This window comes from Oncorhynchus masou, chromosome 6 (genome assembly GCF_036934945.1).
Source record: "Oncorhynchus masou masou isolate Uvic2021 chromosome 6, UVic_Omas_1.1, whole genome shotgun sequence".
Lineage (NCBI taxonomy): Eukaryota > Metazoa > Chordata > Actinopteri > Salmoniformes > Salmonidae > Oncorhynchus > Oncorhynchus masou.
Window position 1 is genome coordinate 58347814 of NC_088217.1, and position 13530 is coordinate 58361343.

Consider the following 13530-nt stretch of genomic DNA (forward strand, 5'->3'; position numbering starts at 1 on the left):
AGACAGCATGCCATCATAGAGTAATTAAACTGGTTAGTTGGAATTCCTTTTCCAATTCCTTAGTTCAGGTTTGTAGAGATTTCAGAGCACCTGCAGGTTTCTGTGTGTGAAATATTTTCATTGGATGGGGTTCAAACTTTGAGGGGAAAAAACTGTGGCAGCATTACGCCATTCTCCCCTCTTGGAAAAACATGGGATTTAAACAAGTCTCTTACAAGATATCGAGCAGAATAGTTGTAGTTGGAGTTTAAGAGAAGTCACGTTTTCTCCTCTCAATGCAAACCTTGTCGGACATCTACTGCATATTGGAAAGCAAGACTAGCAACAGGACATTTGCATCACTATGGTACTGAATAGCGGCTCTGGGAGTAACGGTTTACATAGTGTAATTTACCATAGAACGCTAACTTCTAGTCCACATTTTCACATTTCCAAACTTGTTCATGTTTACTTATTTCAAACGGGAAAAGCCTGTGCGCATTTCTCCCTGGCTGAAATTCAAAGGAAGATCAGAGGATGAAAGTACTTAAAAGTGTCCCTCTTTTATTGGGGTGTTGGACTCTCTTATACCTGGACTTTATCCCAGCGTCACTGAGCCATACCGGCATTGCAGAGTGCGCACCCGAGAGCGGAGGAAAGGAGCACACAGGCGGAGCAGGTGAAGGAGCCAACCCGGGAATTGGCTCAACTGCCAGGTCAACGGTAGGAAACTACGGCGCAGGGGGTTGGAATTCTCTAAGTGCTGCGAGGATCACGCGCATTAGAACAGGACCCCCGCTGATAAAGGGCGAGGCAGCCAAAGCGAAAGCTGTGACATCAGTGTCATCACCGCACAGCGTAACGGTCAGCCGTGCTCGTGGAGTTGTCAATTTGGGGCCCGAGGGGGCTGTGCGCTATTGGGTACCCGGCGGGGATGCTACTAAAGCAGCAGCTGCGCCTGCTCCCGTGGCGTTGAGCATGCAAACAGGTAAAGGCGCAGGCAGGCCTGGACAGAGCAAAGGAAACACTGTCCCCAGAGCTGCAACACCAGCACGAACTGGACAGCAAAAGGTCGTTGATGTGCAAAAGCACATCGTTCGGTTGGCCCAAATGAGTGTCAAAGCAACGGGCAAACTTAACGGCAGATACTCTCCAAAGCTTCTATTGGTAACTCCGCACGACTACATGTTGTCACTCTATTGGTCACTATCCACGGGAGGGGTGAACACTAGTGTGCTACATGAGGCTGGCATGGCCAACACCATCACAAGCTTTGTGGATAAAGGACAAGGTAAACTTTTGATGCCATATAAACAATGAGTTATACAAAAATAATAACAGTGGGGTCTCATAAAACACAAAAATCTGCTTTACTGCTTGCAAAGTCAAAATAAGGCTTATAAATTATGGATAAGTGGTCCAATAAAAGTAACTGTTCACCTTTTGCCAAAGAAAATCTAATCATTATAATCAATTCTGAATATGCTTACTTATCGTTAATCGTAGCATTTTGTTAAGTTGATAAATTAAACATATCCAAGAGACAGTTGTAGGCCTATGCTCATCATACCAACCTCTTTATTACAGAGGTAAAGTCAAGCTAGTCGAAGCAAACTTGAAGCTTAAGTCAAAAGGTTTCTTGGTGTTTGACATAATAGTTTTTAAAACTCTTGGTTATGGGTCTGTCACACTGTCAGTAGCCATGTGCATAGTCATGATTGGGGTGGCAGGTAGCCTAGTGGTTAGAGCGTTGGACTAGTAACCAAAAGTTTGGAAGATCAAGTCCCTGAGCTGACAAGGTAAAACGCTGTCCATTTGGCCCTGAACAAGGTAGTTAACACACTGTTCCTAAACCATAATTGAAAATAAGAATGTGTTCTTAACTGACTTGCCTAGTAAAATAAACAATTCCCTCAGTTATTTAAAACCTCTAAAGTGTAAGCAAATATTAAAGCTCTTTAAATGAATGTTTAAATGACCTTGGTTTACCTATATTTCTAGCTGCTAAAGGTTTACATTTCAAGCAATTTATGTACTTTAATTTTGCCCTTTATTTGTATAACAGGTTGGAGACCTTCCCATTTGTATGACTAAAAAGCTGATCCCTTGCCAGACATTACATTTTTTAAATCTGTAAAACATTACACACCTCTTCTTTTTCTTCTTCCCCATCACCTATTTTTTCCTCCTCTCCTCCTCTCCTCCTCTTCCTTAATTTCTCAGTTTCAGATGTGTTTTTATCTCTGGTTGGGCTCCTAAATCTGCAAGTCACTCTACCCTTTCTCAATATATTTTGTGTTGTTCACGTTTTGTCTGGTCCACTCTTAGCAAATGCCATATGACGTGGTGGTAGATCCACTCATAAACAGCTGCAGGACGATAATAATTGTCTGTTTACAGTTCAATGTGGTATGTAGTCTGCAAATGTCTGGTTTTAATGTAATTTCAAACACATAATGCTGCCTCTCATTTTTATATGGCCATGCTTTTCCTCACCAAAGAAAAACATTACACATAACTCTTACCACCTGTGTCTTACCCGAGAAGCCACATTAACATGTAAAGAAACATGTCAATATGATGGTTATTCTTGCCCTTGACTCTGTTATCTTCTTTTACAGATGCCCGTATTCCCCAGTTGAGAAGACAGAAGTATTACTTCAACATCAGTTCCCTGGAGAAGGAGGGGTTACTGGGTGCTGAGCTGCGTATACTCAGGAAAAGACTGGCTGATCCACACAAAGCACTTTCCACTGACAGAGTTTTCTGCCTGAAGCTTTTCACTTGTGTAGCAGGTAAGCAGAAAGCTACACTGCTCCAAACTCAAACCATCAAGGACCACAATTCGCCCAAATGGGAAGTGTTTGACATTTGGAAACTATTCAAGAATTTCAAGAGCACCGTCCAGCTTTGCTTTGAGCTGGAGGGTTTAGAACGGGGACGCCCCGTGGACCTCAGGGCACTGGGCTTCAGTCGTCTGGGCAGGCAAACCAAAGAGAAGGCCTTTTTCCTCATGTTCGGGCGCACCAAGAAAAATGACTTGTTCTACAACGAGATCAAAGCTCGGTCTGGCCACGACAACAAGACTGTGTATGAATTCCTGTTCACTCAGCGGCGCATGCGCCGAGCTCCAACCAACCGCGGCAAGAAGCTGGCCAAGAACCCCAAGCCTCGTTGCCACAGGAAGCAGCTGCACGTCAACTTCAAGGAGATGGGCTGGGACGATTGGATCATCGCCCCACTAGAGTATGAGGCCTACCACTGCGACGGGGTATGTGACTTCCCTATTCGCTCGCACCTCGAGCCCACCAACCACGCCATCATCCAGACGCTCATGAACTCCATGGACCCCGACTCGACTCCGCCCACCTGCTGCGTGCCCACTCGCCTCAGCCCAATCAGCATCCTCTACATTGACTCGGCCAATAACGTGGTCTACAAACAGTATGAGGACATGGTGGTGGAGTCCTGTGGCTGCAGGTAGCAATGGACGAAAGATCCAGCTGAGGTCTTGGTTTTATAGTTCAGCCTGAAGAGTTTGAGTTAAATCTTTTGAGTAAACAGATTGTTAAACACTCAAAAGTTTTAGAACACTGAGTTATTCAAGGGTTTTAATTTATTTGTACTATTTTCTACATTGTAGAATAATAGTGAAGACATCACAACTATGAAATAACACATCTGAAATCATGTAGTAACCAAAAAACAAATAAGAATATATTTTGTATTTGAGATTCTTCAAATAGCCACCCGTTGTCTTATTGACAGCTTTGCACACTCTTGGCATTCTCTTAACCAGCTGAACCTGGAATGCTTTTCCAACTGTCTTGAAGGAGTTCCCACATATGCTGAGTACTTGTTGGCTGCTTTTCCTTCACTCTGTGGTCTGACTCATCTCAAATTATCTCAATTTGGTTGAGTGCTGCACCAGGTCACCTGCTGCTGCATCAGGTCACCTGCTGCAGCATTCCATCACTCTCATTCTTGGTAAAATAGCCCTTACACAGCCTCGAGGTGTGCTGGGTCATTGTCCTGTTGAAAAACAAATGATAGCTCCACTAAGCCCAAACCAGATGGGATGGCGTATCACTGCAGAATGCTGTGGTAGCCATGCTAGTTAAGTATGCCTTGAATTCTAAATAAATCACAGGCAGTGTCACCAGCAAAGCACCACCACACCATGACACCTCCTCCTCCATACTTTACTGTGGGAAATACACATGTGGAGATCATCCATTCACCCACACCGCGTCTCACACAGACATGGCGGTTGGAACCAAAAATCTCCAATGTGGACTCCAGACCAAAGGACAGATTTCCACCGGTCTAATGTCCATTGTTTGTGTTTCTTGGGCCAAGCAAGTGTCTTCTTCTTATTGGTGTCCTTTAGTAATGGTTTCTTTGTAGCAATTGAAGGCCTGATTCACACAGTCTCCTATGAACATTTGATGTTGAGATGTGTCTGTTACTTGAACTCTGTGAAACCTTTATTTGGGCTGCAATTTCTGAGGCTGGTAATTCTGGGTCTTCCTTTTCTGAGAGTCAGTTTCATCATAGCGCTTGATGGTTTTTGTGACTGCACTTGAAGATACTTTCAAAGTTCTTGACATTTTCCGCATTGACTGACCTTCATGCCTTAAATTAATGATGGACTGTCATTTCTCTTTGCTTATTTGAGCTGTTCTTGACATAATATGAACTTGGTATTTTACCAAATAGGACTATATTCTGTATACCAGCCCTACCTTGTCACAACACAACTGATTGGCTCAAATGCATTAAGAAGGAAAGAAATTCCACAAATATATTTTTAACAAGACATACCTGTTAATTGACATGCATTCCAGGTGACTACCTCATGAGGCTGGTTGAGATAATGCCAAGAGTGTGCAAAGCTGTCATCAAGGCAAAGCTACTTTGAAGAATCTCAAATACAAGCATAAAGAAAACCCTTCAATGAGTAGGTGTGTCCAAACTTTTGAATGGTACTATAAGTATTCACACCCCTGAGCCAATACTTTATTGAAGCCCTTTGGCAGTGATAACAGCTGTTAGTCTTTCTGGGTAAGTCTATAAGAGCTTTCCACACCTGGATTGTGCAACATTTGCCCATTATTATTTTCAAAATTCTTCAAGCTCTATCAAATTGGTTGTTGATAATTGCTAGACAACCATTTTTAGTTCTTGCCATAGATTTTGAAGAAGATTTGACTCAAAACTGTAACTCGGCCACTCAGGAACATTCACTGTATTCTTGGTAAATAACTCCAGTGTAGATTTGGCCTTGTGTTTTAGGATATTGTCCTGCTGAAAGGTGAATTCATCTCCCAGTGTCTGGTGCAAAGCAGAATTTACCAGGTTTCCCCCTAGGATTTTGCCTGTGCTTACATCCATTGCAAAGCCATAACATGATGCAGCCACCACTATGCTTGACAATGTGGAGAGTGACACTCAGTAATGTGTTGTATTGGATTTGCCCCCAAAATAACACTTTGTATTCAGGACAAAAAGTGAATTGAATTTGCTACATTTTTTTGCAGTATTTCTTGAGTCCCTTGTTGCAAACAGGATGCATGCATTGGAATATTTGTTTTCTGTACAGGCTTCATTCTTTTCACTCAGTCAATTAGATTGGTATTGTGGAGTAACTACAATGTTGTTGATCCTTCCTCAATTTATTCCTGTCACATCCATTAAAATATGTAACAGTTTTAAGGTCACCATTGGCCTCATAGTGAAATCCCTGAGTGGTTTCCTTCCTCTCCGGCAACTGAGGTAGGAAGGAGGCCTGTATCTTTGTAGTGACTTGGTGTATTTAATAACTTCACCATGCTCAAAGGGATAACCAAGGTCTGCTTTTGACATTTCTACCCATCTAACCAATTAATGCCATTCTTTATGAGGCACTGGAGAACCTCTCTGGTCTTGTGGTTGAATCTGTGTGTTAAATTCACTGCTCAACCGAGGGACCTCACAGATCATTGTATGTGTGGGGTAGAGAAATTATGCAGTCATTAAAAAATCACGTTACACACTAAAATTGTACACAGAGTCCATGCAATTTATTATGTGACTTGTTAAGTGCAATTTTACTTCGTGAACGTATTTAGGCTTGCCATAACATTTGACTCAAGACATTTCACCTTTTCATTTTTTATTAATTTGTAAAAAAAAAAAAAAATTCCACTTTGACAATCTGGATCATTGTGTGTTGGCCAGGGATAAAACATCTCAATTGAATACTTTTTTCATTCAGGCTGTATCACAACAAAATGTGGAAAAGGTCAAGGGCTGCGGATACTTTCTGAAGGCACTGTATCCAGTGATGTCTTGGCAAGAGATTTCAACAAAATTGTTCTATTAATAAGAAATAATAATAATATATTTATTTGATATAGTGCTTTTCATTACTCAAGGAATCTCAAAGTCACTGTAAAAACCAAACAACTATTTTTATTTGATGTGGCAGATTCTTGGGTGATGGCTTCCACTATTTCAGATGATAATAAGATGGAGAGTTTTCCCCATCCATGCTCTTTTCACATCAAATCAAAATCAAATCAAATTGTGTTTGTCACATGCGCCGAATATAACAGGTGTAGACTTTACCGTGAAATGCTTACTTACAAGGCCTGAACCAACAATGCAGTTCAATAAATAGAGTTAAGAAAATATTTACTAAATAAACTAAAGTAAAAAAATTGCAGAACAATAACGAGGCTATATACAGTGGGTACCGGTACCGAGTCAATGTGGGTGGGTACAGATTAGTCAAGGTGGGGTGGGGGGGGTCAATGTAAATAGTCCGAGTGGCCCTTTGATTAATTGTTCAGTAGTCTTATGGCTAGGGTGTAGAAGCTCCTTGGTGTGCCGGTACCACCTGCCGTGCGGTAGCAGAGAGAACAGTCTTTGACCTGGGTGAATGGAGTCTTTGACAATTTTTTGTGCCTTCCTCTGACACCGCCTAGTATATTGGTCCTGGATGTCAGGAAATTTGTCCCCAGTGATGTACTGGGCCATACGCACTACCCTGGTCGTGCCTTACCATCAGATGCTTCGAAGTTGCCATACCAGGCGGTCATGCAACTGGTCAGGATGCTCTTGATGGCGCAGCTGTATAACTTTTTGAGGATCTGGGGACCCATGCCAAATCTTTGAGGTTGTCGTGCCCTCTTCAAAACTATCTTGATGTGTTTGGACCATGATAGTTCGTTGGTGATGTGGACTCCAAGGAACTTGAAACTCTCGACCCGCTCCACTACAGCCCCGTTGATGTTAATGGGGCCTGTTCGGCCTTCCTTTTCCTATAGTCCAAGTTCAGCTCCTTTGTCTTGCTCACATTGAGGGAGAGGATGTTATCCTGGCACCACACTGCCAGGTCTCTGACCTCCTCCCTATATCCTGTCTCATCATTGTTGGTGATCAGGCGATCACTGTTGTATCGTCAGCAAAATTAAGGATGGTTTTGGAGTCGTGCATGTCCACGCAGTCGTGGGTGAACAGGGAGTACAGGAGGGGACTAAGCACACACCCCTCGGCCCCACTGTTGAGGATCAGCATGGTAGATGTGTTGTTGCCTACCCTTGCAACCTGGGGGCGGCCTGTCCGGAAGTCCAAGATCCAGTTGCAGAGGGAGGGGTTTAGTCCCAGGGTCCTTAGCTTAGTGATGAGCTTTGTGGGCACTATACTGTTGAACGCTGAGCTGTAATCAATGAACAGCATTCTCACATAGGTGTTCCTTTTGTCCAGGTGGGGAAGGGCAGTGTGGAGTGTGATTGAGTTCGCGTCATCTGTGGATCTGTTGGGGCAGAATGCGAATTGGAGTAGTTTCCCTTTGTAGTCCGTAATATTTTTCAAGCCCTGCCACATGCAACAAGCTTCATAGCCGATGTAGTAGGATTCATTTTTAGTCCTATTTTAAGGCTTTGCCTGTTTGATGGTTCGTCTGAGGGCATAGCGGTATTTCTTATAAGTGTATAATACAGTTTATACATATGAAATGAGTAAAACAGTATGTAAACATTATTCAGTGACTAGCGTTCCATTATTGAAGTGACTAGTGGTTTCATGTCTATGTATATAGGGCAACCCCGCCTCTAAGGTGCGGGGTTGAGTAACCAGGTGGTAGCCGGGTAGTGATGGCTATTTAATGGCCTGATGGCCTTGAGATAGAAGCTGTTTTTCAGTCTCTCGGTCCCAGCTTTAATGCACCTGTACTGACCTCGCCTTCTGGATGATAGCGGGGTGAACTGGCCGTGGCTCGGATGGTTGTTGTCCTTGATGATATGACCCTTAACTAGCATCTCAAAGCACTTCATGATGACACAAGTGAGTGCTACAGGGCGATAGTCATTTAGTTCAGCTACCTACAGGAATAATTGTGGACATCTTGAAGCAAGTGGGGACAGCAGACTGGGATAGGGAAATATTTAATTTGACTGTGAACACTCCAGCCAGCTGGTCTGCGCATGCTAGGGATACCTTATGGGCCTGCAGCCTTGCGAGGGTTGACACGTTTAAATGTCTTACTCACATCGGCCATGGAGAAAACGAGCCCACAGTCCTTGGGAGCAGACCGCGTTGGTGTCAATGTGTTATTCTCAAGGCGGGCAAAGAAGGTGTTTAGCTTGTCCGGGAGCAAGACATCGGTGTCCGCAACTTGGCTGGTTTTCCCTTTGTAATCCGGGATTGTCTGTAGATCCTGCCACATGTCTGAGCTGTTGAATTGCAAATCTACTTTGTCTCTGCACTGAAGTTTTGACTGTTTGATTGCCTTAGGGAGGGAATAACTACACTGTTTGTATTCAACCGTATTCCCAGTCACCTTGCCGTGGTTAAATACGGCCATCTGTCTATATTTTGGAGTTTGGGTAGGTTTTAATAGTCACCGTGGGAACAACATCCCTTTTACATTTCCTGATGAATTCAGCCACCGTGGAAGTGCATACATCAATGTTAATCTCAGAGGCAACCTGAAACATATCCCAGTCTGCGTGATCAAAACATTATTGAAGCATGTATTCCGATCGGTCAGACCAGCGTTGAATATGCCTTAGCACTTCATGTTTGAGTTTGTGCCTATAGAAAGGGAGGAGCAGAATGGAGTCATGATCTGATTGGTCATAGGGAGGGCGGGGGAGGGCCTTGTAGGGAGGGCCTTGTAGTCATCTCCAAAGGGAATGTAGAAATGGTCAAGCGTTTTGGAAGTGCAAGTACCACAGGCAATGTGTTGATATAACTTTGGTAGCTTTTTCAGTTTTCCAGAAACAGCAGAGGATCAAACTTTAGAAACCAGTTCCTAAATTTGAATATGAAAATGTATTTTAACAAACAAAACTATGCTACATTTTATGTCTAGGACACTCAGGATGACAAATCAAAGGCGAATGTACCAAACCAGTTGCCATGATAAAAGTTTTTTGTTGTTGTGCACTCTCCTCAAACAATAGCATTATAGTTTTTCACTGTAATAGCTACTATATATTGGATAGTGCAGTTGGATTAACAAGAATTTAAGCCTTCCACTCATATGAGACATGTCTATGTCCTGGGAAATGTTCTTGTTACTTACAACGTCATGCTAATCACATTAGCGTATGTTAGCTCAACCGTCCCAGTGGAGGGACACCGATCCCATAGAGGTTTTAACCTGTTAAGGCTCGGGACAATACTGCCCCCTTTGGATGACTTGCGTGCCCATAGTAAACTGAAAAAAAATCTGTCCAAAATTGCTAATATATGCATATAATAATCATTATTGGATAGAAAACACTCTAAAGCTGCTAAAACCGTTTGAATTATGTCTGTAAGTATAGCAGAACTCACAGGGCAGCCAATCTCCCAAACTAGTTTTGGAAACATGAAAGTTGGGCCAACTTTGACATCATCGCCCCCACCCTTCCCAACCAGCTATGGATCTGGAAACACTTTCTATTTCTTCCACTAGATGTCCTCATTCAGTAGAACGTTTAATTGTGAAAATCCCGCGAGCTTTGACCCTTTGGGAGGCAAAAGAGTGGGTGTCGCAAGAAAATACATGTGCGTTAGGGCGCGAATTGTACACAGTCATTCCTCTGTTCCAGATTGTCTGAAAATAATTGCTTTTGTCCGGTTGAAACGCCAATTGTTTTGTACGTTTATAACATCCTAAAGCTTGATTCTGCACTTAGTTTGACCAGTTTAGTTGACATATAATATGTAATTTTGAAGTTTTGATGCGCAACTGTTCGGACCAGAAGTCATTTTGGATGCATTTAAGCTGAAAGTGTTAGCAGATGCTAATACAAAGACACACAACTTGAAACAAAACGATGTATTGGGTAAGTATGACTCCTTCCACTACATTCTGATCGAAGACCATCAAAGGTAAGGGAATATTTATGTTGTAATTTTGTATTTCTGTTGACTCCAACATAGCGGAGAAATATTGCTTACGTCGGAGCGCCGCCTCAGATTATTGCATAGTGAGCGATTTCTGTAACGTTAAAAATAAATGTGACAAAGCGGTTGCATTAAGAAGCAGTGTATCTTTCTAACTATATGTAGAACATGTATATTTAGTCAAAGTTTATGATGTGTATTTCTGTTATCTGGCGGAGTTATCTATAATTTCTCCAGACATTTTTGAGGATTTTCTGAACATGGCATCAATGTAAACTGAGATTTATGGATATAAATGGCATATTATTGAAAAAAACATAAATGTACTGTGTAACATGTCCTATTACTGTCATCTGATGAAGATTTTCAAAAGGTTAGTGAATTATTTTTCTTTTAATCCTGCGTTTGAGATTGCATCTTTTGTTCGACGCAATGGCTGTATATCGTGTCTTTGTGGTGGTTTGACATAAATATGTGCTATGTTTTTGCCGTAAAACATTTTAGAAATCTGACTCGCTGGGTAGATGAACAAGGTGTTTATCTTTCATTTGAGCTATTGGACTTGTTAATGTGTGGAGGTTAAATATTTCTAAGAATATTTTTGCATTCTGTGCGCCACCTTTTGAGTTGAGCGGGGGGGGGGGGGCCTGTGGATCCTGTGGGTTTAGATACATACACTCTAGATGAGCGCAAATCATATCTCAAAGAAAATGGCATTTGTTTCTGATGTTGTGGGTCAACTCAGCACAGAGCTAAAGACTGTAAGGTTTCAATCAAGTGCTCTGAGTGCGACAGCGACAGTGACAGACATCTTGCTGCTCTGCATCCAGACCCAGCCCCTTCAAATACAGACACCACTACAGCAGGGACAGTGCATGGCGGGGAGCAAGGTGACGATGCTCTTCTATATGTCACCTCAAAGTGTACGGAGATCTGTGGTGAGGCAGTCAACCCAAGATCATGTTCAAAAATATGCCTAGTCAAAGCTTATCCGGCTGGGAGAAGAGAGAAAGCTGTCAAAATGTATGTAGTGCTTGATGAACAGAGTAACAAATCTCTGGCCAAGACAGAGTTTTTCAATCTCTTCAACATCAATGACAACTCTGCTCCATACACCATGAAGACCTGTTCTGGGGTAACAGAGACTTCAGGCAGGAGAGCTGTCAACTTCATGGTGGAGTCTATAGATGGACACATGCAGCTCACTCTCCCTACTCTGTTAGAGTGTGATATGATGCCAGACGATAGGATGGAGATTCCCTCCCCGACATTGCGTATCATCATCTCCATCTGCAACCAGTTATGGACAAAATTCCAGCTGTGGACCCAGACGCTCCCATCCTCCTGCTCTTAGGATGAGACATCTTAAGGGTACACAAGGTACGAGAGCAAATCAATGGGCCCCACGACACTCCTTATGCACAGCGACTCGACCTCAGGTGGGTTATCGTGGGTGAGGTCTGTCTGGGAACGGCTCACCGACCAGCCAATGTTAACGTGTTCAGGACAAACATACTTCAAAATGGTTGCACATCCTATCTGAGCCCTTGCCTTGACATCATCCAGGTAAAAGAGAACTACAACAGCGTAGCTCAGAAACACATCTCTCCCTCTACAGTGCACTCGAGAGATCCAAGTACAACTGTGAACACAGACAGCCTGGGATGTTCCGTGTTCGACAAAACACAAGACGATGATAAACCAGCACCATCAGTGGAGGACAAAGTCTTCTTGGACATTATGGACAAACAGGTTTTCCAGGATGATGGAAACAACTGGGGGGCTCCACTACCCTTTCGCCCCACTAGACGTCGCCTCCCTAATAACAGGGAGCAGGCCATGGACCATCTCACAGCACTTCGCAGGACTTTAGACAAAAAGCCTGACATGAAGCGTCATTTTATTGACTTCATGCAAAAGATGCTGGATAACGACCAAGCCGAACCTTCACAGCCACTAGAGGGGGACAAAGAACGTTGGTACCTGCCCATATTTGGTGTTTACCATCCACAAAAGACTGAACAAATATGAGTAGTATTTGACTCCAGTGCTAAGTGTCAAGGCGTGTCACTTAACGATGTTCTGCTCAGTGGTCCAGACTTAAACAACACACTCTTGGGTGTCCTAATGCATTTCCTCAAGGATTGCATTGCAATAACAGCAGATGTGCAACAAATGTTTTACTGTTTTGGTGTACGTGAGGATCACAGAGATTACTTAAGGCTTCTCTGGTATGAAGACAACAACCCAGATAGAAACATAACTGAGTACAGGATGAAAGTCCATGTATTTGGGAAAGTCCTTCACCAGCCGTAGCCATCTACTGCATGAGACGAGCAGGGTGAGAAGGAACACGGGTCAGAACCCAAGCAATGTAGTGAGGAACTTCTACGTTGATGATGGGCTGACATCAGTAGCTACTACAGAAGAAGTTATCAACATTCTAAGAAAAACACAAGCAATGTTGGCGGAGTCCAACATGAAACTACACAAGATTGCATCCATAGCAAAACAGTTATGGAAGCCTTCCCTATGGAGGACCTTGAGAAAGACTTGAAAGATCTGGACCTAGGAGTGGATCCTCTCCCCTTTCAACGGAGTCTGAGACTTTCCTGGAACCTGGAAACAGACAGCTTCTCATTCCAGGTGTCCCACAATGAGAAGCCTTTTACGCGGAGAGGCATCCTGTCCACAGTGAATAGTCTTTATGACCCCCTTGGGTTCGTGGCTCCAATAACAAGGTAAAACCTTAATCAGATAACTCTCTTTTGATCAGAGTGAATGGGATGCCCCTCTTCCCACAAAAAAAGAAGAGACATGTAAAAAGTGGAAGCAAGTTCAGTGTCTCACTGACACCTTTTGGAAAAGGTGTAGACAGGAGTACCTGACAATGCTGCAGAGACGTAGAAAATGGACCGCAGAAAAGCCAAATGTAAAAGTGGGAGATGTTGTCTTATTGAAAGACAGTCAGGCACACAGAAATGGCTGGCCAGTCGGGCTTGTGGTAAAAACCTTTCCCAGTACTGACAAAAACGTTAGGAAAGTAGAACTAAAAATTGTCAAACAAGGAGCTGCTAAGGTGTTTCTGAGACCAATCTCAGAGATTGTTGTTCTTCTTTCTGAAGCATTCTAGAGACAAAAGATACAAATAGAAAGGACATTATTTGTTTC

General features: G+C 43.0%; 1 protein-coding gene across 1 annotated transcript; it reads left to right on the plus strand.

Annotated features, from left to right (window-relative positions):
• The first annotated feature begins 251 nt into the window (after nucleotides 1-251).
• Nucleotides 252-3463, plus strand: LOC135541168 (growth/differentiation factor 5-like). Its single transcript, XM_064967281.1, has 2 exons — nucleotides 252-1270; nucleotides 2601-3463. The coding sequence occupies exons 1-2, from the start codon at nucleotides 517-519 to the stop codon at nucleotides 3461-3463; spliced, it is 1617 nt and encodes a 538-aa protein (XP_064823353.1). The 5' UTR covers nucleotides 252-516.
• Nucleotides 3464-13530: the final 10067 nt, after the last annotated feature.